This window comes from Suncus etruscus, chromosome 6, assembly GCF_024139225.1.
Source record: "Suncus etruscus isolate mSunEtr1 chromosome 6, mSunEtr1.pri.cur, whole genome shotgun sequence".
NCBI lineage: Eukaryota > Metazoa > Chordata > Mammalia > Eulipotyphla > Soricidae > Suncus > Suncus etruscus.
Genome location: NC_064853.1, coordinates 30,977,774 through 31,002,045, shown reverse-complemented (window position 1 = coordinate 31,002,045; position 24,272 = coordinate 30,977,774). Strand labels below are relative to the sequence as shown.

General features: G+C 45.8%; 1 protein-coding gene across 1 annotated transcript; it reads left to right on the top strand.

The window, feature by feature from the left end:
- Nucleotides 1–669: 669 nt before the first annotated feature.
- Nucleotides 670–22,385, top strand: LOC126011676 (cytochrome P450 4B1-like). Its single transcript, XM_049775488.1, has 11 exons — nucleotides 670–859; nucleotides 14,367–14,508; nucleotides 14,658–14,702; nucleotides 15,174–15,301; nucleotides 15,934–16,058; nucleotides 16,323–16,474; nucleotides 16,579–16,685; nucleotides 17,382–17,572; nucleotides 20,444–20,577; nucleotides 21,575–21,626; nucleotides 22,217–22,385. The coding sequence occupies exons 1-11, from the start codon at nucleotides 680–682 to the stop codon at nucleotides 22,383–22,385; spliced, it is 1,425 nt and encodes a 474-aa protein (XP_049631445.1). The 5' UTR covers nucleotides 670–679.
- The last annotated feature ends 1,887 nt before the right edge of the window (nucleotides 22,386–24,272 follow it).

Here is a 24,272-nt window from a genome sequence, read left to right as displayed (position 1 = left end):
GTTTTTTCCTTGTTTGGGTCTACATATTTATGCAAACAATCATTTTCTAGCATGAATCTTTTCAAGAGTAAATTGACAAATCGTCTCATCGATGAGAACCTGGAATCGTGCCTAAAATTAAAAACAACAACATACAAACCTGACTTACTCAACTATCCAAGGAAATGCAAGGGCAATGTTCACATTATTTTATGTGACTTTGATAGTCATTGTTAGGATGTAATTTTCTCTACATTGTAAGGCAAATTTTATGGAACTTAAGGTTATTGATAAATAATATCGTTCTAAAGTTTTTGTTTTATTAGTTGTGTTATCTGTATCCTCCCGACCTATGTGGATACTTGCATGCAGAATATTCTCAATAAAAACTTATTAAAATTAAAAACAGTGTACCATCCTATGTATTTTCGGTTTTAAAATGTGGCTCTCAAAATACATTTCAATAGTGGTTTTGGCGAGATTTGGCTCAGTTGAAAAAAAGGTTGCCCACCACTGAGCTAGGCTGTCTGCTCTGTTGTTTATGACTTTTTGGGGCTGCTTGCTATCTCCACCTATAGAGCTCAGCCCAGCCAGGGCCTGGCTGGGAATGGGGTCTGGCAGGGAGCCTTGATCCAGAGAGAGTATAAGGATCTTGGGGCAGTAGGCAGCCAACTGCAGTCGGGGCAGCTTCACTCTTGCCATGCTGCCGGTTTTGGTCTCTCTGAGCCCCTCCCGCCTGGCGTTATGGGCCTCAGTGCTGGTCTTGGTCCTGGTTCTTCTCAAATTTGTTACTTTGCTGCTGCGGAGACAGATGTTGGCCAAGGCGATGGACAACTTTCCTGGGCCACCCACTCACTGGCTCTACGGGCATGCCCATGAGGTACACAGGGGTGGGGAGAAAGAATGCTTTTCTTTCCATTAAAGAGAGGCTGACCATCATTTTCCTGGGCCCTTACAAGGTACCCCTGTCATGAGGCAGGGAGCAGATGTCCCAGGAGGCCTACATCCCAATCAGCTTTTCCACAAACCAACCTCCTCGTTCTGCAAGCTGGCCTCAGAGTTAGGGCTGAGCTCTTCAAAATTGGGGCTCATTCTCCTGATGTTCAAGGTGGAGAGAAAGATCTAGTGAGAGTGCAGTGAAAGCTGATGGCACAGTAGAATCAGGGAGCAGTCCTGGCAGAGTGACTGCAAAGTTCTGATGCCAAGATTTATTGCAAAAAATGACAGTGAGGTTGAGATGTCTACTGTCCTATGTCTGACGGGTTGATGCTCCCCAAAGGTAAAGTTCTTCTTGTTGTGCCCAGAGGCTGGTTCTGGACTCAGTTCCTGGCATGCCTGCATGGTGGTGGGGACCACCTTAGCAAAGGGGCAGGAGAACCTCTCAACTTCTCCTGTCATGAGACCTTAGACCTGAGGTTCTGCCACTCACAGTAGGCACAAGTGGGAGCAGCAGATTCCTTAGCCTCTAGTCTAATTAATACCTAGAAGGTTTTTTTTTTTTTTTTTTTTTTTTTTTGGTTTTTGGGCCACACCCGTTTGACGCTCAGGGGTTACTCCTGGCTATGTGCTCAGAAATTGCCCCTGGCTTGGGGGGACCATATGGGACGCCGGGGGATCGAACCGCGGTCCTTCCTTGGCTAGCGCTTGCAAGGCAGACACCTTACCTCCAGCGCCACCTACCCGGCCCCAATACCTAGAAGTTAATTGAAGAAGTTTCTCAAGTGTTTTGATCTATAGCCAGGTTTGAAAATCCAGGTTTGACTGCCAGACTGAGATTAAGGCTCACAGAGAAGAAAGATTGGAGAAACACAAATGTGAACTTAGTTCACAGCACAAGTGGTCTGCTTTGAAAGACCTGGAGAAGGAAGATATCCTTCTGAATATGCTCCTCCTCATTCTTAATCTGGGGAATGGCCTCCCTTCCAGACTGAAATAGAGAATGATCTTGATTTCTTGGTGAGGACTACTCAGGCTTACTGGGCTTGATGGCTCAGTGTCATCTCAGGAACAGCCTGGGAGCCAGCTGTGTTCTGGTAAGAGAGGAAATATAGGGGTTGGCAAGGGATGATGGAACATGATCTCAAGATATTGACTAGAAGGGAAAAAGACCCCAGAGGCTTCCCTGTCCCTGCTGGAGGGGTTCTGCCTCTCCAGACTTTTGCATTACTCCTACATCTCAGCACCTGTTCCATGGTCATGTTATTTCCTGTTTACTGACTCAGTGTCTCCTCCCAGTGGTGTCCTGGGGCTGGTCTGATGTGTCCACACAAGTACGTTTAGGCACTAGCTGGATCTAATGGGCATCACAGAGAGCAGTGGCTATGGAACGACAGGGCAGGTATTGCCTGTGGAGGAGACAGATGGTGGCCAAATCAAGAGAGGACCTGGAGTGGGGTAGTCTGGGACAAGCTTCACTGAGTTTGAAGGGGGTCAGGTAAGATTCAGGGGCTGGAACGGTGTCACAGCAGTAAAGTGTCTGCCTTGCCTGCGCTAGCCTAGAATAGACCCTGGTTCTATCCCCTGGCATCCCATATGGTCCCCCAAGCCAGGAGTAATTTCTGAGCACATAGCCAGGAGTAACCCTTGAGCCTTATCAGGTGTGGTCCAAAAAACAAAAAACAAAACAAAACAAAAGATTCAGGTCTGACTCTGATGGAATCCAGGAAGCATTTAGGATGCCCCTCTATTCCTTTCCTATCACGTCCGTCCACTTCCACTCTCCTGAAAGCTGGGGTTGCTTCAGTAGTGGGCTATTAAAGCACAGAGCTTGCTGGCTCACCTCTAGTGGAATCTGACTGCCTTCTCCCCCTCCCCAAACTCTCCAACATTCCAGATTGAATATCTCTTGATGGCCTGGAACATAACATAGCACTAACTTCAATGGCTCTAACAAGTATCTGAAGTGGCTTAGGACCAAGAGAACCAGAGAATTTGGAGAGGTGGGTGCTTTTCAGCCAAACAAAGGTCTCCCAGGTTAATTGGCCAGCACTTCTGCATACTTCTGCTCTCAGATTCATACCTGATCCCCCAAAATGGGGCTGGCAGTGTAAATAAGAGTGTTCCAAAGCCCAAAATATCTGCCTATATCCATAGAAAAGGTCAATCCAAGCTGGTTTATGATTTGTTGCTTTTTATCAAAATTATTATCAGCCATACAAGGTGCTCCTAGGTCCTGCTCCTAGGCCATGATGGAAATAGGAGAGAACATGAGCCAGTGGTCTACAGAAGGGCCAGTACAGAGAGTCCTGGCTTGCTATTAGGATTAGTCTCTCCTTTCTTGATCTCTAATTGCAGTTTGCAGGCCCTAGAAGTTCCAAACTATTCTCCTCAGTTATCAGAAAGAGACATCTTGGAGACAGGGTCATGCCCTGTTTTTTTTAGGGCTCACTTCAATTATTCTGAGGTTCAGGGAAGACTTTAACCCTAGAAGAGACTATGCCTTATTGTTGGCCTGAGAACAGGCTACTGAGAAGGTCAAATCTGACTTACACTTTTATGGGGTGCAGTGGGAGATGATCTTCAGAGACCATAGGGGCCTCTTCTTGGTCCTGTGGTCACTGAAGTACTTCCCTTGACCTTGTGCCTCTAGAGAAGAGAAGTAGTGAGGCTTGTTTCCATTCAGAAGGCACTGACCACAGACCTCTCCTGTTTCCATCTCTCCACTTCCTTTTCCAATAACTTACTTTGATAGGGCTAGAGAGACAGTACAGCAGGTAGAACACTTACCTTTATGTAGCCAATGTGGCTTTGCACTCTAGTATTTAGATATGGTTCCTTGAGCCCTACCAGGCATAATCCCTAATTACAATAAGCAGAGTTTACTAAGGCATAAGCATAGCTGGGTGTGACTCAACAAACAAAAGAACTAATGAAAACAAATAATAAAATACATTTACTTTGGTGACTAGAAAAGGATCAGAATAGATAAAGCATGGCAACTATGCCAACTACTGGGTGGAAGGTATCAGGTCACTGGAGAAGGATTTGTTTGTAATAGGGCCAGACCTTGTAATATTGGGGGGCTTGGGGCATTCATGGAGGTAGTTGGGGGAAGACCAGTGCTACACACAGTGATATTGAGGGATTTAAGTAGTGCTGGAGATTGAGTGTGGGCCTTGTACATACTGGGTATGATCTCCTTCACTGAAGCTGCCTCCTGGCTCTTAAGAGGGCATCTTACTGACAACCACTCAACTTTAATTCTTTCATCCTTGTCTTTTCTCTCCAAGCAACCCAGCATTTGGAAACCACTCTTGATCTGTGTTGTGTGATCCTATGTCCAAGCTGGGAGATGAAGAAACTATACTAGAACCCAGCCAAAAGAACTGAGTTGCAGGAGAGATAGGCAGCAGAGACCAGTGTTCCAGCTGTGGTGAATCTTGAAAACTCTGCAAGGAGCAGCCTATAGAGTATGGGAAGCAGAGGGCAAGAGGCAGTCTCTTCTGAGCCTGATGAACTGGGAAGAGTCCTGGATTTAGGAAGTTAGTTTATTTAACTGATGTTTGCATCTCCAGGTCCTGTATGTGCTTCTACCTTTTGTGAGAGATCTGAGGGGAGATACAGAGGGATGAAGATGCAAGTGTGGAAGGGCAGGTGGCAAAGGACACAGCACCTCATTTCAGGTGTGATGGTGAACCCGTGAAGTAAGAAAGTGATGGGTCACATCTAGATGGTAGAAAGTTCACTTGGATTTGGGGCAGTGGCTGGATAGGCAAAAATTGGTGGCAGAGGGCCGAGCATGGAGGTAGAGGTTCAAGAAAGATGTTGGTGGGGTGAAGCAGAGGCCAAGAACAGAGGCATGGGGGTGTAGTGGAAGGCAGTCTGCTATGTTTTGGGGTTGGGAGAAAAGCTTGAAGGCCTCCTTACAGCTGCATGTGAGGGAATCAATGAAACGCCCTTGTGCATCAGGAAAGGGGCTTCATTCAACTAGTGCATCAATGAGGCTTGGGACAGAGCAGAAGCTGACAAAGTCACTCTTGAAAGAGATACACTCCTAGGGCTGCCCAGCTGGACTGCCCAGCTGGAGAACACATTTCTATGTCTGAACTGAAATAATGGGGACCTGAGACCCTGTGAAGGATGCTGTAGAACTGGGATTTCTGCTTATATTTGGGGTTGTGGCTTGTGGAGTTTCCTGACAGGACCCTCAGCTAGGGGTAGCTGTATCTGGCTCTCTTAGCTTCCATCTGCATATTCCTATGGAGAACTATTGGGTGGTCCTGCATCTCTGGGCACTGCTGAGATCACAGAGTGAACTTTTCATCACTGCTGCCAGGGCAGATGGTAATTCCAGTCCTAGAGATAGAATGGGGGTGAGTCTGTAGGGCAAACATATTGCACTCACATTGAAAATGCTAGGTCTGAGGCACCTGGGAGATGCAAGGCAGAGAAGACTAGGGGTGGTTGATAATGTTCCTAGAGCTCAGGAGAAAGACAAGATGAGGCAGGCAGTTGGTTGAAGACTGGGATCTCCTGGCAAAGGAAGCCATGGGAGCGAATGAACCTTACAGCGCAATGCTCAGCATGCACAAAAGCCCAGGACTGGATTTGGGACTTGGAGGAACAAATGAAGGGTGAGGAGCTGCTGAGATGGGGCCTGGGAGGAATGGGAGGACATTCCAGAACACGTTCAAGAAAGGAGGGGCTAGCTAGAGCATGGCATTCCTATGGAGAGCGGATGGTGTCCTGCCAAAATACTGCTCCCCTGCCAGCAGAGATGGAGTGTGGCTGACATGGTTGGGTGCAGTGAAGAGGGTCTTGGAGACACAGGCTAGTGAAGAGAGGAGATCGGAGATCTGGGTGTTGGCTAGAGGAGGAAGCACGATGTAGGGTTGTTTGGTTCAGTTTTAATGGGGAGACGCGTGTGTTTTCAGTGCAGGTGAGAGGGGTCAGAGGAGAGAAGGGTGAAGATAGGAAATGCCTAAGGGGAGCAAAGACTGGTGCTTCTTCCAGGAACAGAAAGGAGGTAGAGAGCCTCATGTCTGCAGTTGACTGGAAATTTCCTTAATTTATCATTTGTTTTTAATATGATTGCTTGCTTTCTCTGCAAAATACATTTCGGAGCGAAGGAATGATGGCAGGGTCGATAGAGGAAAAAGGAGTTTTTGAGGAGTGAATAGTGACTCTTGCTACAGGGATTTCTAGGTGTTTTTGCTGATTTCTGCTATAATCCCCAAGAGGCCTTTCCTGACTCATCAAACTTGTTCCACTTCCATTACTAGTAGCAGCTTTCTGTCCAGCTTTCTTTTATCTATCTAGAATTACAAAAAACTGAAATTCTGTTACTGATGTATTTGAGTTAATTTTCTTTCTTTCTTTTGATTTTTGGGTCACACCCAGCGGCTCTCAGAGGTTACTCCTGGCTCTGCCCTCAGAAATCACTCAAGGCAGCTTGGGGGACCATATGGGACTCTGGGAATCGAACCACTGTCCATTCTGGATTGGCTGAGTGCAAGGCAAACACTACCTCTGTGCTATCTCTCAGGTCCCAATTTTCTCTCCCCTTACTCAAAGGGAAACAGGGAGGACAGAGCTTTGTGCTACTTGTCACTGTGCCCTCAGGCACAAGCACCAGGCATGAGCAGTGGGACATTGTAGCTCAGAGAACAGCAAGAGACTCAGGACTCAAAGATTACCCAAGAGCAGCCTTAGGTCTAGTGTTAAGAGGATTTTGAAATAACAGAACAGTCCAACCAAGATGGACAAAGGGTTTTGAAAAGCAGAGAACTTCCTGTTCTAGAGATAATGGAGTTCTTGGGGAATCAGAAATCTAGATGACATACCCCTAGGGAGCCTGGCTACTAAAAACATGTGCTCCACCCTGTTTTCTTGAGCTCCCATCCACCTCAGGGGGAGGTTGTTTTTTTCCCTCAAGCAGAGACTCTGACCCCTCCTCTGGGATTGCTGTGTTTGCAGTCCCTGGCTAAGCAGATAACTTGTTTCTGGAACCCTCACCAATTGAGCTTCAGGTCAACCAGGTGGCAACTTGGCAGGCTCATTGCTAGGAGACTGGATCTCATTTTCCAGTTCAAGTGACAGCTCTATGTGGTCATTGGACTGCTTTGTTCCTGCCTATAAAGAGATTATGGGGGTGTGGTTCAACCAGGGGACATTGATGTCCTTTCCAGAGCTGATTTTCAGGGCAAGCTGGCTGGGACTTTGGGGGAGCAGAGGCGAGAGTGGTGACTCAAGCTTGCTATCCCAGTCCTTCCTTCCTTCCTTCCTTCCTTCCTTCCTTCCTTCCTTCCTTCCTTCCTTCCTTCCTTCCTTCCTTCCTTCCTTCCTTCCTTCCTTCCTTCCTTCCTTCCTTCCTTCCTTCCTTCCTTCCTTCCTTCCTTCCTTCCTTTCTTTTTATTTTTATAGACCTTTATTATTTTTACATGGTGATTCTCCACGTAACAGTTTTTTTTTTTTTGATTTTTGGGCCACACCCGGCAGTGCTCAGGGGTTTCTCCTGGCTATCTGCTCAGAAATAGCTCTTGGCAGGCACGGGGGACCATATGGGACACCGGGATTTGAACCAACCACCTTTGGTCCTCGATCAGCTGCTTGCAAGGCAAACACCGCTGTGCTATCTCTCCGGGACCCACATAACAGTTTTTATTCACGAACAATTTTATAGTTTTTTCTGTCTCTCCTTTCATAATATACATCCTTCCTTCTAATTTTACAGAATAAAAAAATTTCATGTTACAGTTAACTACTTTCTTCAAATCATCACCAAATGCAGGAATACTATACAATAGCGGCTCACCTATCATGTCAGTAATTAACACTAGTAATATCATTAGAAACATTTAGAACCTAAGCTAAAAATACATGCTATTAATATATTATATATATTTCTTGCATTAATCTTTTTATATAATAGTTAATACAGTATAAACTACAGATATTTCTATTATTTGTACTTTAAGAAGTTACAGTTCAAATTATTTTATATTTTTCTTATTCTAGTTACAGTATTTTTTTATTTAAACAAATTTATTACATACATGATTGTGTTTGGGTTTCAGTCATGTAAAGAACACAACCCATCACCAGTGCAACATTCCCATCACCAATATCCCAAATCTCCCTCCTCCCCACCCAACTCCCGCCTGTACTCTAGACAGGCTTTCTATTTCCCTCATACATTCTCATTATTAGGATAGTTCGAAACTTAGTTATTTCTCTAAACTCATCCCTGTTTGTGGTGAGCTTCATGAGGTAAGCTGTAACTTCCAGCTCTTTTCTCTTTTGTGTCTGAAAGTTATTATTGCAAGAATGTCTTTCATTTTTCTTAAAACCCATAGACGACTGAGACCATTCTGTGTCTTTCTCTCTCTCTCTCTCTCTCTCTCTCTCTCTCTCTCTCTCTCTGACAGTCCTTTCTATTGTTTATTCTTGATTAGGTCAGAGAGGAGTGCAGCCATGAGGATGCAGGGTGGGCTGGAAGCTGGGTCTAGGGAGTTATCATCATGTCTTGTTCTTTTCCTGCTTTCTTCCTTCCAGAGAAAAACAAGCTGGCACAGATCACAGGGCTCCAAAGGCACTCAGGCTTCAGGTATGGGGGGTAGGTGCCAAAAACGTTTCCTGTTTCTACCAGGTTCCTGGGCCATCAAGGACATGCAGGAGGAAGTCTGTATAGATGTATAGATGTATAGATGACCCATTCAGGTCAGCAGTGTGATCAGGATAAAGATCAGGATAAAGTCAGGGTCTCTTGCCTTGAGGGCAAAAGGAAAATAGATCACCATGGCCCTTAAGGAGGATCTGAGATTTGGATCACAAGGGAGCCTTTTACTCAGTGTTCTTGTGAATCTGGCTCCTCTGGGACTGAAGCTGCCCCTGGTCCACTATTGTTTTGTCAGTGCTGGAGGGGGCAAGATGGACACAGGCCTGGGGACTAGGAAGTTGCAAGGGAAACCTAAGAGGGCAGATAAGGTAAGAAATGCCCAGGATTTGGGTGGGGGGAGTAGTGAGGGGCCACTAGATTAGAAGAGACAGGAAAGGACCCAGGAATCTGCAAAGTTCCACTTTACCAGGCAGTGGATGTGCTTGTGCAACTTTGTGCCAGTGTGGGAAGTGTGGCTGTTGGGAGGCAGGCAACCATCTCTGCAGCCTCCCCTGGCAGAGCTGAGAGTAGCATGTCCAGAGGGAGTTGCAGGGCTCTGCATGGACACCACCAGGCCTCTGCTGAGGCTGAGAGAAGAGTCAAGACACAGAGATGGTGGCTGGAAAGCCAAGGAGCCAAGTCTGGTCCCCAGAGCCCCTAAGGGAAATGGCTTGGGTAGACCAGGCTACCTGGGGGCTGTGCTATCAGATCTTCAATGTTGTTCACCTTCAAGGCTTCTTGCCAGAAGACTGGATGAAGATCGTGGTTGGGGATTTACAAGGAGGATGAGTTGGTTTAGCTCTTGACATGCCTTAATAAGAGGCTACTCTCTAAGACGTCTCTGTGAACAGCTGCTACCGTGGAACAAGCAGCTTCAACAGATTCAGTGTGCTCTCACTTGAGGGAGAGCATACTAATCCACAAACTATGGCAAGTCCACACACATCCCTGAACCTCAGTTTTCTCATAGTTAAAATGGGTATGATTACAAGTTCTATGTCAGGTCTGTGAGGCCAACTAAATATTCACTCCTGTATCATTTCCTCACTCTATGTATTTACTTCTGTATCATTTCCTCACATAGAATGAGGAAATACTCATTACATATCAGTCCCCTGCCAAATTTCCTGTGTGTAGTGAGAGGATGCGGGAACTAGTGGCAAGTCTGGAAACCAGCAAGAGCGCACAGGCTTGGGCCTAAAGGGAAACACATGAAAGTCTCTATTGCTGTTTACCACATGGGAAGTGTCAAGTGACCCCTAATGCTTGAGCTCCTCTTGACCGCCCTGAGTTGAGCAATATTTTGAATTGTGTCTTTATGAGATTGGGGAGCTTGTGCCAATGTTTGGATAAACCAAAGACTTTTGTGTTCTCTCACCTTTTTTTTTTCTCCCTTGTTTTTCATTTCCATCACTCATTCCCTTCTTTTAGCACCTGATTTATCACCCCTAGAGCGTGTTCCAAGTCCTGTGTGAGCTCCAGGCTGTTGCAGAGGCCAAGAGATAGGTGATGGGCCAGAGAGATAACAAGACAGTAGAGCATTTGCCTGGCATGTTACTCATCCCCGGGAGGAACCCAGTTCGATTCCTGGCACCTAATATGGTAGTCCAGCCTGCCAGGGGCAATTTCTGAGTGCAGAGCCAGGAGTGACCCATGAGCACTGCTGGATGTGGCCCAACAACCACCAATCAATCAATAAAGTTTTGTTTTTTTTTTAAAATAAGATAGATGATATGTGTGTGTGTGTTGGGGATGGGGGTCCCCAGCCCATTATTGATTAACCAGGGAACTGAACTGCTTCTCTACTAAAGTGTAGTTGATGATTGCATCTATTTGGGAGAACTTTCTGAGGACCAACACTAAAGAATTTGTGTCTGAGAATAATAATAGAATATTGAACATTTTAAATGCGTAGTTAATGCTATTAGTTTTAGGGGGTTATAAGGGACAAGGATGCGAGCAGGGAAAATATGAAGTAGCATGTAGTTAAAGGGCTCATAGAGGTGAGAAAGACCCCAGAAAGTGAGGTGCATCAAGCAGAGTAGTAGGAATATCCTACTTTCAAGAACAGGAATGTCAGGAAACATGCGGTGTTTTCAGCTGGTGTGCCTGATGAAAGGTGTAGAGGAGGGAGGAAATGGAATAAGCCCAGGCACTTGCCAGGAGATCATCTTAATTCTGAGATTCAGACTCACCAGATTACTCTTGGTGTGCCAATATCCATCTTTGTTAATGAATCCAGGTATTTGGGTAGCTTGTCTGAAAAACCACATTGCTGGAGAGTCCTGCTCCGGCCATCTGAGTCTGCAGTGTTAGAGGGTGAGCTCTACTCTGGTGGGAGCTGCCCTTGATTTAGGCTCTTCTCCCCCCACTCAAATCCTATATCCACTTCAGTCTCTTCATCCTCACAAGGGTCATGCCCATGCCAAGGGCTACCATACTGGGGCAGCCCAAATTTTGGGGGACTTTACGGCAATCCATTCATTCTTTGTTTTTTCTAGTCCAGATGCTGTTACTAGTGAGAGCTCAGAGCTCATTTCTACTCAAACTGCCTGTGTGATTTGGCAGCTTAATTGACACTAGTCATCAGGTTTTCTGGGGAAAAGAATTGGAGAGTGTAACCCTTGATCCGTTTCTGTGGGACAGGAGCAATGGTTGCTTAAGTCTTTATCTTTAGGTAAAAGTATCTTGGCTCACATTCCCTATTGCCGTTTGGGGACTTTGGAGCTAAGATGTGGTAGAAGAGGCAGCAGGAGTACTTGGCTGAATGGGTGAAAGACAGGCTTGACTGGGATGTCGGGAAGCTATTATTTGAGGGCTTCCCTAGTGCAGAATGAAAAGCCAGGTCCTCAGCTACCATATTTTCCAGCATATAAGAAGACTTTTGAAACAAAAAAAAGTCAACCGAAAATCGAGGGTCGTCTTATATGCCAAGTATATCCCGAAAAATGTTTCAATATGCCGCTAAACAAAAATTGTATGAATATTGCTACAAAACGAATTTTCCAACTCGATCCTGCACCAATCACTGCAAGGCTGCTTGGACCACCTCTCTAATTCAGCCAATCCAAGCAGGCTTTTTATTCATGCAAATTAGACAATGTTCTGGACCCGAATCTACACTGCAAAAACCTGCTCAGGTTGGCCAGAGTCAGAGAGGAAGTCTATTACAGTATGACCTAAGAACCTTTGCTTGTTGTGATTGGCTCACTGTGGTACATACAGTTGCAGCACAGGAACGTTCTGTCTGATACAGCGAATATAGACCTAAACCTATGTTTTAACTGCCAAGTCGTCTTAATCGCCAGCAAATACGGTATATGAATCATGAGATCAACTAAAATCACAAGACTTCTAATAACATGATCTGGGGCGGGGGTTCTTTGATGGAAAAACAATGTTATAAAGGAGACTTATCTCCCTGATTTAGACATAGAGGAGGAGGATCCAGGGAATTGAAGCAATGGACCCAAGTTTTCACATCTCAACGAATAGTACATACTTTATATGTGTGGCCTTGTGCGATAACCAGTGTAACATGCTCCTCAGTGTATTATCAGGTATATATCTGGTGGACCTCAAGCACTGCCAGGAGGCCCTGGTGGTTCCGTGTACCACAAAGCCCAAGTAGCACAGCCCTTTCATTTAACCATCTCAACCAACTGCCCAAGAATCATTGAGAGTGGTTCCTGGGCTTCCAGAGCACTGAGCACTAATTGGAGGGTCTCCAAAGAAGAATAGAGTAATTGGGTCAGGGATTTAGCTCAGTGCTGCTCATGTCTTGCACATGTAAGGTTTGATTCTTGGCTCTAATAAGAAAAATTCAAAGGGGATGTGATAATGGCAATCAATGTTCTATTAAGACTGTCAGGCTGTGTGGCTTGTGGTCTGGTGGGACTTCTCCATCCACAACCTCTTCCAGTTCATGCAACTCATAGCTTTGAGCCCCACAGGAGCTTCCTAAAGCTGTAAGGAGTCTGCAAGGCAGAAGCTCAAGATTTAGGAGCAGAGCTAGCAGTCAGCGAATGTGCAAAGGGTTAACAGCAGAGTCCAGGCTGTTCTGAGGCCCCTGGACAGGATGAGGAAGGGTCTGAGCATAGCTTTGAAAGATTCCATCCAGAGGACCTATGAGATAGTACAGCAAGAAGGAACTTGCCTTGCACCAGGCTGACCCACATTCAATCTCTGGCACCGCATATGGTTCCCTGAACCACCCTGAGCACTGCCAGATGTGGCCTCAAGATAAAACTCTTTCAAGAGGAGAAGTATGAACAGTTAGTGGAGCATGTCACTTAGTACTGTGTAGTTGTTCACAATTTTGAGATACTTAGTTGCCATCTCCAGGGAAGAAAGAAAATTGAAAAAAAGAAAAAAAAAGGCCAATTTGAAAAGTCTTTTTTTTTGGGGGGGGTTGGGGCCAAACCTGGTGATACTCAGGGATTACTCCTGGCTATGCGATCAGAAGTCAGAAATCGCTCCTGGTTGGGGGACCATATGGGATGCTGGGGATTGAATTGAGGTCTGTCCTAGACAAGCATGTTCAAGGCAGATGCCTTACCGCTTGTGCCACTGCTCTGGCTCCATGAAAAGTTTTGATTCTATAAATCCATTTATATCAAACATTTGGAGGGGGAGTGAATATGTATATGACTAGAATCCCCCTACCTCTGGAAGAACATATATGCCCCTCCTGGGTCCCCAAAAGCCCCATGGCCAAAGCCACCACAGACTCACCACCACATCACACAGAGACAACACAGCTCTTGGGAGACCCTCCCTTTCCCAGGCTGTTTCCAAGAGTGTCTGTTGTTCATCCATTCCTTCTCACACTGTCGGCTTTTCCTCACCCTTAGGGTTCACCTTGAAGGGCATCTCCAGTCAAAGCTCCCTCATTGATCCCCAAAGTAGGTCTCCCCTTAGTTTATCTTGCAGCCCCATCACAGTTACTCCTGGCCACTTGACAATATTTAATTATTCTGGTCAATTGCATAGTTTCTAATCAGCCTTCCTTGTGGAGTGAAAGACTATGACCTTCTCTCCAAACCCCTCCAAAATGGCCAGGGTTTTGTATATGATAGGTCCTTAACAGAACTGTGCTCAGTGACAACAGGGTGGAATGAAAGGGACTCCCTGGCTTCATAACAAACTGCAGTGACTTACCTAATGAAAAAAGGATGTCTGCAACTGAAAGCAAGAGACAGACTAATAGTGGCATTAGGATAGAAGTGAGAGATCTGGGACAGTTTGCTGGCGAGGGTGAAGTACCTTTGGACACCCAAAGAAATATAAACATTAAGACTATTTATTGTAACCATGGTACCTTAGCTACAATAAACATTAAACTTCTCTTTAAAAAAAAAAAGAAGGGGGGCGGAGAGATAGCACAGCGTTAGGGAGTTGCCTTAGACGCAGAAGGACAGTGGTTCGAATCCCAGCATCCCATATGGTCCCCCGATCCTGCCAGGACAGATTTTTGAGCATAGAGCCAGGAGTAACTCCTGAGCACTGCTGGGTGTGACCAAAAAAAGAAAACATTCTGGCAGTTGCAGATCAGAGCATGGAGCTCCCTTAGCTCTATAAAAGGGGCTCAGATTAAAAGGGGTGACAAAGGGCAGAGAGAAGGCAGAATTTAGGAGTAGTTAGGAACAGTGATGGTTGTTAGAGGGGTTCATGCATGTTAGAGGGATCTTCCAGGTTCTGCCTGGTTGTATCCTTCCTCCCTTGTTTACCCATGTGGCATGGCTTGTGCGTTGGAGTTCCTGATTTCATGTTTTTTTTTTCTACATTTCAGATAAAGAATGTAGGAGGATTGGATAAGGTGGTGTCCTGGGCCAACCAGTTCCCCTATGCCCACCCACTCTGGTTCGGGCAGTTCCTGGGCATCCTGAACATCTATGAGCCTGACTATGCCAAAGCTGTGTATAGCCGAGGGGGTGAGTTTTTCCAGGACAGCATCAGGCTTCCAAGAGTTCAGTGCAGCAAGCAGAGAAATCTGCAAGCCCAGGATAGTTGTGGTTCCCCATTGTCAGCCTCAATGGGCATCTCTTGATGCCTGTGAGAACCAAGCCTCTTTCTCTTGCAGACCCTAAGGCCCCAGATGTGTATGATTTCTTCCTGCAGTTGACTGGTGAGTGAGCCCTATCCTCCTGCTCTTCCAAGCCCAGCTAGTTGACCATGATCATCCCCTGACCTGACGTCCCTGCCATGTTCTCCTCAACTATCCCATCACCTCAGTTGCTTGGGCCCCGTGGGAAGAAAGAGGAGGCAGAAGAGCACCCTGTTGTCATGGTATGGAAGTGCTCAGTCATATTGTCTGGCCAGGCTGCCTCATTGTTCCCACACAAGGTGTGTGAGATTGGTTTCATTTCTGGTGGATGAGACTCAATTATTTTAGGAGATTTTACTGAAGGTACTGACCAGAGCAAGGGTCTAAAGAAAGCTGAGGTGGCAGGGCCAGGGCTGTAGGTGCCGTGAAAGGCAAGCTTGGATTGGGCTTTGGGGATAGGTAGAGAGGGTTGTGAGGCCGGGGAATTACTTGTCTCCCAGCTGCCTGAGTAAGGCAGCATTGGATGAACCTCTTTCTCCCTTCCTCCTCCAGGGAAAGGCCTACTAGTCCTCAATGGGTCTAAATGGTATGAGCACCGAAAGCTGCTCACACCTGGCTTCCACTACAATGTGCTAAAACCCTATGTGGCTATTTTTGCTGAGTCCACAAACATCATGCTGGTGAGTTCTCTGGGCCAGCTTTCTGGAGGTTGCAGCAGACTTGCAGTCCCTTTCCACCCTGACTTGCCCTGGGGAGGCCTTCTGTCCCAAGACCACTACATTCTGCACTGCATGCTGGGAACTAGGTGCTGACAGAGCCAGATGAAGGGGTTCAGGAGGGCTTATATAGCCCTGAAACTTGTCTTTAAGGGGATACCCACTTTCAGACTTTCTACCACCTATATAGAGCCCCTCAGCAGCACATTTGTGAACTGAGAACATGAGGAAGAGCCTCACATCTGGAAAGCATCTGGGTAGCCCAATTGCCCAAAAATATATGACAAACACAGCAAGAACCGGGCTTCAATCTCAAAGCTGAAGTTCCTAGAGGTTATTCTGCCTTTCAGGACTCTCCTGAGTAACCTCAGGCAAGCCAGCTGACACCCAGGGTGTTCAGGCTGCCTGGGGGGAAGTCTTTCATTCAAGTTCCCTGCTTCTGAGTCCCAATCCCCAGCCACATATTCCAGCAAGATGGAGGCCTGGACAGGGGCTGGAATGTGTGGTGGGGGAACAAACTATAGATATCAGAAGGCAGAGGTGGAACCCCCAGCCTGGATGAACCCCTCTACATGATCTTTTACTCCTGGTTCTAGGACAAGTGGGAGAAAAAAGCTTGTGAAGATAAGAGCTTTGACATCTTTAGCGATGTGGGTTTCATGGCGCTGGACACACTTATGAAATGTACCTTTGGCAAAGGAGCCAGTGGCCTGAATCAGAGGTCAGGACCCCAGGGGCTGACCACATTATCCCCTGACTGGCTGTGGGGGAGGTTTGCAGGAGGAGCTGACCTGGTCCAGGAGGAGGTTGTGTCCTGTCACCAGATGCCTGGGCTGGGGGGTGGGAGGGGTCTTGTCTGTGGCAGGTGACAGTGTGGGGTTTTGGTGGGGAATAGAAGGGCAGAATTGCTGGAGCTGTGTTCCTAGTTTTGAGCTTCTCCAGGCTCTGCAGTCATCCAAGTGTCATTATTCCTTTGGCCATGCAGGGGCAATGTATACTGCTTGGCAGTCAGGGACCTCACAGCGCTGATGCAGCAGCGCATGGAGACCTTCCAGTATCACAATGACTTCATCTACTGGCTCACCCCACATGGGCGCCGCTTCCTGCGTACCTGCAAAGTGGCACATGACTATACAGGTGGGATTTCTCTGCCCTCCTCCCTTCTAGCTCCAATCTGCTCCTGGGACATTGGGAACAGAGGATGGGCTCTCAGGAAGGGACTTCTTATATTTCTGCTCCAGACCAGGTTATTAAGGAGAGGAAAGCAGCCCTGAAAGATGAGAAAGAGTTACAGAAGGTGCAGAACCGTAAACACCTGGACTTTCTGGACATTCTCCTGGGGGTTAAGGTAAGCTTTTGGTCCTGGTCAACTCTTTGTATTGTTCTCTTGGGACAGAGATAAAGATGCTGTAGAAAGGGCAGATCACAACCTTCTTTTTTCTTCAAGATTATGATCTGTTTCTTGTTCTGTGACACAGATAAGCAAAGGCTGAGGATGTGTGTGTGTGGAGCATAGGACTGGCACTGGGGAAGAGATAAAGCCAATAGCTTTTCAGAAAATTGAAGAATTTGGCAACCCCTCATCCGTTAGAATTCAAACCATATTATTTTATTTCCTCACTAACTCCACCTTCTCTTCCTTACCCTTCTGCCCCTCTTCTTTAAGAGCTTGGGCTCTCTATTAGTGCCATAAGTTAGGGATACAAAAAAATTAGAAATTGAAACTATACCCTCTCTGCATTTATAGTCTAGTCGATACTGATAAAGAATGTATAGATTTTCTTATGCCAGGTGGCATCCTGTGTGCCAAGTGACCAGAACGAACAATTGCTTTCTGGGTAAAGGTTGCAGGTCACTTAGAGGGATCAAGCCAGGTGTCCAGGAGTAGAAGGTATGAGCACTGGGCTTGGGAAAACAGGCAGAGCCTGGGGAAGGCTTTGATTCTGTCTGATAACAATGCCTTTCCTCTTGCCCTTGAACCTGCATTGGGGGCCCCTAATATGAGTCTCTTTTACTTACTTCATATGTCCATTCCTTTACCTAGGATGAAAATGGGTCTAAGCTATCAGACACAGAACTCCGGGCTGAAGTGGACACATTCATGGTTGCAGGCCATGACCCCCTAACCAGTGGCATCTCCTGGTTTCTCTACTGCATGGCCAAATACCCTGAGCACCAGAGTCGTTGTCGGGAGGAGATTCGAGAGATTCTTGGGGACCGGGACTCCATACAGTGGTGAGATTGCGAGAGCTGGGTCTTCCCTGTTAGCCCCAGAAATTATCTTGCCATGCTGAATTATCTTGCCGGGATATTCCTGGAAGCCATGTATGAGGCACCTATTTGTTCTTCTCGGGGCTGTGGCTTTTGAGGGGCTCTATGTGCAGGGACACACATCTGAGCCCTTCTCACACGGGGAAAGTTTTCAGATGGGAATGGGGTAAGGGTTGTTAATAAAATGATTTCTGGTGTGTGGATGCCCTCTGCTGGCAGAACCTCCCTGCCTGCCTAGAGGGCAGACCTGTGGGCGGGGGGAGGGGGGAAGGTGGTAATTAGGAATGAGCAGAGTTGGGCCAGGGTGGGCTGGGTCAAAAGGTCTTTTCTCAGCTGTCTTTAGAAGGGCAAATACAACCCTTCAAAACTTTCCAATGCTTTAGTGTTTGGTGGCACATGCTGGATCCCATGAACATGATCCAGGCTGAGGTCAAACTCTGGTTGTGTTTTATACATCACCTGTTTCTAAAGCTTGTGTAACCTCTAGCATAGGACACATCACACAGAAGGAACCCATGGGAGAAGTTTCACATTCATGAAGGGCTAATGAGCTGACGTTCTGGGATTTGAGATTTTCAGCCTGAGTCTTTGTTACTATTTTTTTTTTTTTTCACCATACTTGGTGGTACTCAGGATGTTCTCCTGGTTCTGGTAGGAATCACTCCTGGTGGACTTGGTGAACTATATGCAGTGCCAAGGATTGAACCTAGGTTGGCCTTCATACAAGTCAAACTCCTTACGTGCTGTCTTATCATTTTGGCTCCTTTATTATCATTATTGATGATCTCTGGGTGTTCAATCACGTGTGTCTAGTGTTGTAGGAAGAGAAGGAGGAGCCAAGATGCCCCTCCACGGGGATTTGTTCTTGTTGTTGTTGTTGTCGTTTTTTGGGTCACACCCGACAGCGCTCAGGAGTTACTCCTGGCTCCACGCTCAGAAATTGCTCCTGGCAGGCTCGGGGACCATATGGGATGCCGGGGTTCGAACCAATGACCTTTTGCATGAAAGGCAAACGCTTTACCTTAATGCTATCTCTCTGGCCCTGACCCTAGGCCTAGAGGGAAATAATCCTGAACAAGCCCCCATATGTTAGGGTTTGAGTTGACACCCATGTCGATGCTGAGAGTCAAAGACCACCTCTAATAATGCAAGGTGCTAAATAAAGTTTATTTGGTTCAGCAAGGTCTGAGCCTCATCCAGCTAAGGGAGTCTTGGCAAGGACCCGGAGTCAAATCTTCAAGCAGTTTATATAGAAATCACAAGCTTTAACAGTGCAATCATTTCATTGTATAGATGTCTTAAGTAATCACTGATTTTTCTGGCAAAACCCTGGTTGTTTAGGGACACACTGATTAGAATCCTGGCTGTCACAGGTTCTTCTGACTCAAACTGTGGCTGTTAAGGGAACCTTTTCAGATAGAATATTCCAAACTAGCTCAACCCCAATTCCCCATTCCTTGAGGGCACTGACTCTGTTCTTATTCTCGAGCCAACTCTCTTTCTGTCTTCAGCTAGGAGTGGAAAAGCACACTTCACTAGGGTTTGGGCTCATCCCAGTCCAAACTTCCCCATAATAGCCATTATGGACTCAGGGGGAGAATCTCTGCCCTTACAATTGCTGTTGTTGTTTTTGTGTTTTTGTTGTTGTTTTTGTTCATACTCAGCAGTGCTCAGGCCTTACTCCTATGCACTTACTCCAAATAGGGTTGCCAGGGATCTAACCTGCGTTAGCCACTTACAAAGCAGGCTCCCTGCCTGGTGCTCTGTCTCTCTGGTCCAAATTTTTAGTTATTCATTTTATTTACTTCATTTCATGTAGAAATTGAGGCAACTTAAAGGATATTCATTTATAATAGACACAACTGAAAAATAAGGGAACAATCTGGGGTTTGGATAATGAAGTGTTACATAATACTTAGAATTTTGTTCCAGACCCCAGACCTGAATCCTTGTGGTCTCAGGATAGAAGTCACAGAGAGATAGGCAAAACATGAATGAGATTTTAATTGGAAGGGACTTTTACTTGACTAGAGGAGAGGTGGCTCAGGCCCCAAGCTGACATCCTGAGGAGATTCTTGCCAAGTTCAAGAGAGTGATGTCAAAGCAATAGAGGTGACCTCTCCTTTGTACCTGCAGAGTTGATCTCTAAGCCTCTTCAGGCTCACATGTTCTGAAAATTACATCTCTGCCCTTCCTTAGAGATAGTGACTTTATCAGATGAAGCAAAGAGTGAAAGTAATTCAAGCCCGAGAGACTGGGACCTGGAAAATGGCTTAGTTCTTGCCTGAAAAAGTCACTGTCTCAAAGTTCGAACCCCGGTGCCCCTGCAAATGCCAAGACAGTTCTGAATCCTCAGAGCGTCACTAGCTGAACTTTTTGGTAATAATAGGAAAACTTTGGAAGTCTATATCCATACTGGTTTAACCTGAGTTTGTCACTGTTTATGCATATATGACTTTATTCAACCAAACACAAATATTGTCTGTGTCTAACCATTCCAGTTTCATGAGGGAAAACTAGTCTTCCACAGGAAACACCTAATGAATTGTCCTTTACAGGGCTTATATAGAGCCTGAGAGACAGCACATCCCCAACTTTGATGGTGAGGGACATGCTCTTGCACTCACCTAGGGTTCTATGTCTTCCCTACCTGTGGTGAGGTGGATGGGATGGAGAGAGTTAAGGCACAGCTGCAGAATTGCAGCAGCTGCCCTATTTCTAGTGTGGATGGGCACAGGCAGTGTGATGCCTTTGACTGGAAGAGGGAAGTTGGGGTTCTGGCATGCCTTCCAATGTTCCCCAGCCCTAGAAAAGACCTGGTTGTGTTGCTGGCAGGGATGATCTGAGCAAGATGACATACCTGACCATGTGCATCAAGGAGAGTTTCCGCCTCTACCCGCCTGTGCCCCAGGTGTACCGCCAGCTCAACAAGCCTGTCAGCTTCGTGGATGGCCGCTCTCTGCCTGCAGGTGAGATGGGAGTGCTAGAGGCTAGAGGGATGCAACCTAAGTCCTTATGGATACTTCTCTGACATTCTTTGTGCCTTTGTCAAATAGACATAGGGAAGAGGCCAGGTTTGGGGTTTAGCCTGAGTTCAGATTCAGAAGCTGCAGTGTTTGGAGTCCAGTCCTCTATAGCTAGCCCTCTATTTACTTCCATAAATTGGGATTTAAAAAGTACCTGATTTATAAGATCTAGTCAAGATGAGGGAGACAATGAGCAGGGATTGTCATGTACCACTGAGCAGCTTCTTAAGGCTTCGTCCACGTCATGTGTGAACATGTGTGGCACACAACCTAGAGATCTCTGGGTGGCAGCTTTGTGAAGGGTATTTAGTTCTGTATCTGGCACACAGTGAGTAGATGGAAAATGAGTGTGGCTCAAGTGATATGAAGTAAATTTGTTATTTGCCTTCCAGAGTGACAGGCTGGGGGGTATGAAGGAAGCTGGGACATTGATGAAGGGAGGTCGCAGTGGTGGTGGAATTGAAACAAAGTCTGCCTTAAACAACTGTCTTAGGAACGACTGTGAACTTTTATAAACAGAAATTTAAAAATTAAAAAGGACAGAGAGAAAATGCAACTTTTATCCAATGCAGCTGTTACCTACTGGGGGAAAGGGCCAATATTTAAAATAAAACTTGAATGTTTTGCCTGAGGAAAGAAAAATGAGTGTGACTTGAAGGTTCCCAGTTCTCTTTGTGTTTTCCTTTCCAGCGGTGCACAGGTTCTCTTCTCTCCATTCTATAGTTCACTCCTGTCTCAGTTAGGGGATGGCCTACCTCTAGAGCTATAGGAAAAAAGGGGCGATGACCCCTGAGTGGTTTCACTGTGTTGAAGGAGGCATAAACTCTGTTTCTGACAGGGACATTGGTCAACTAGGGGATACAAGAGGTGTCTGGCCCTGTGAAGTGGAGGCAGGACTGTCCCTGAGCTGCGTAATTACCAGCCTCTGCTCTGCCCACAGGTAGTCTGGTGTCCCTGCACATCTATGCCCTCCACAGGAACAGTGTTGTGTGGTCTGACCCTGAGGTATCCCAGCTCTAAGTCTTATGGTTGACAGGGGAGGGAGGTAGGAGGAGTTATGCCACTTAGTGTTTGGCAGGTGTGCAAGCAAGGTCTATCACCCCACCCTCAGGTCTTTGATCCCCAGCGCTTTTCCCCTGAGAACATGTCTGGACGCCACTCCTATGCCTTCCTCCCATTCTCTGCAGGGCCCAGGTAAGGAGAGGCCCAATATTCCAGGCCTTTGGGATTGGGGGATGATGAATGAGGAAAACTGTTGGGGAGGCCTCACTCTGGTTACTCAGGAGGGGCCACATGATCCTACTTGAGGGTATGTTTTGGGAATCTCCATCTTGCCTTTAAAATATTCTCATAAGCAGGTGGTGGGGTGGGTTTGTGGTTTCATGTGAAGTCCCCACATAAAAATTATCAATATGAAGCTGTTTGATATGGGCTCCTTACTTTATTTCTATGATCTGCACCTTAAGCCCAGGTTAAACCATGGATCAACAAGAAATAGTTACTAAATCTTGCTAGCTATAAAGAATGTCTGGCTTTTATTTCACCAACACCAGGGCTCTTGTCTTTGTGTTGCTTACTGTAGGAACTGCATTGGGCAGCAGTTTGCCATGAATAAGATGAAGGTGGTCACGGCTCTCTGCCTGCTCCGTTTTGAATTTTCTTTGGATCCCTCTCGACTCCCCATGCAGATTCCCCAAGTGGTTCTGCGCTCCAAGAATGGCATTCACCTGCATCTGAAGTCACTAAGATAATGCTCTGGGAAGTAGCTCTGTTGAGAATAGAGTCCTAGACCCATTGGTCTCTTGCTCAGGATCTTTTCCTGGGCATCGCTATCTTTTTTTTTTTTTTTTTGGCTTTTTCGGGCCACTCTCATTTGCTGTTCAGGGGTTACTCCTGGCTAAGCGCTCAGAAATTGCCCCTGGCTTGGGGAGACCATATGGGACGCTGGGGGATAGAACTGTGGTCCTCCCTTGGCTAGCTCTTGCAAGGTAGACACCTTACCTCTAGCGCCACTTTGTAGGCCCCGGGCATCACTATCTTGAGTAGTTGGGACTCTTGTCTTTGGGAAGCTTGTAGTTTAGAAGGGGAGTAGGGTCCATCCTACTTCATCCCTTTGAGGGCTATGCCATGGAAATGCATACTTATTATTAAGTAGATTAATGAGCTCACTCCTTCATCCAACAAACAGTGAGCATGTACTTCTTGAATCTTTAATCTTCTAATCTCCAAAAATTATTATAGAGCTATAATATATCAGAAATTCATCTCAGTCCAAGTGACACAGAGCACTTTTGAAGCACTTTTGAATGTTCTTACCTTTGAATGTTCTTACCATTCAATTACATAAGAGCAATTGGGACTGGAGAGACAGGTCAGTGTACACTGGCCTTGCACATGGCTGACCTGGGTTCAATTCCAGGTATGTCATGTGGCCCCATCATCCCATCTAGAGATTCCTGAGTGCAGAATCATGAGTAAGCCCTGAACACCACTGGGTGGGGCCCACAAACAAGCAAACAAAAAAATTAGTCCAACTTTCAATATTTGTCTCTTTATTGATATATATTTTAATTGATATCTTTATTTAAACATCTTGATTACAAATACAATTGTAGTTGGGTTTCAGTCATGTAAAGAACACCTCCCTTCACCAGTGCAACATTTGCATCACCAATGGATATATATTTTTTCATTTAACTTTGTATGTGTGTGTATGTTTGGAATCTGACAGATATAAGGGAAAACTACCAATTTATTTATTGTATGACCTTTGGTGTTGATGGAAGCTTAACTCCTTGTTGGTTGTTTGTGAATCCAGAAATATCTCCCAAAATGAGAGATTAATTCCCATTCTTTCGTCCCCCCTTTTGGAGGAAACCTAAGTGATAATTCTTCGCAGCAAATAATCCAGACAGATAGAAAGATTGGGGGACAAAAGTCGGCAATGAGAGTCCTTTAACAGTTCTGATGCCAGCTCCCAAAAGAACCTCTGAGCCAGCCGTCAGCTCTGCCAAAAAGCCTCTCTCATCTTGCCAACAAGCCCTTTATTTTCTACTTAATTGCCCCCACCTGGAAAATCCAGGCAAAAGACAGGCAAAGAACAATTTTACGGAAATACACTACAATTTCCGTCTTTTAGTAAGGAAACAATAATAATGTGCAATATAATAATAATAACAATAATAATAATAATGTAACAATATCTAACCCCCAAACCCACAGTTACAAAAGCAAAACTTTAATGAAATACAACATCAATTTTATAAGGTTAAAAACTAAAATATAAAAACATTAATTACAGTAATAAAAATATAGAATCAAACATACTTCAAAGGATTCCAATCATAAAAAATACAAATACGAAAGCTAAAATTTTTTACCAAGTCCAAAATTACTCTAAAAAGATAGGGAGTATAGAACTCCTAGAAGTCTGCCCAGAGGCATTTGGTGAATCAGGGGAAGAAGAGTTTTAACTCGATACAGGATACAGCACTGGAACAATTAACAATGCATTCTTCAGTCAAGATCAGGAGGCTTGCAATTGTGGGCAAAGGAGGTGATCCGCATATGTGAAGGGATTCCTACAAATAAAATGTTAAGGACTAGGAAGAAAGAAGAAATAATGAGGAATAATAAAT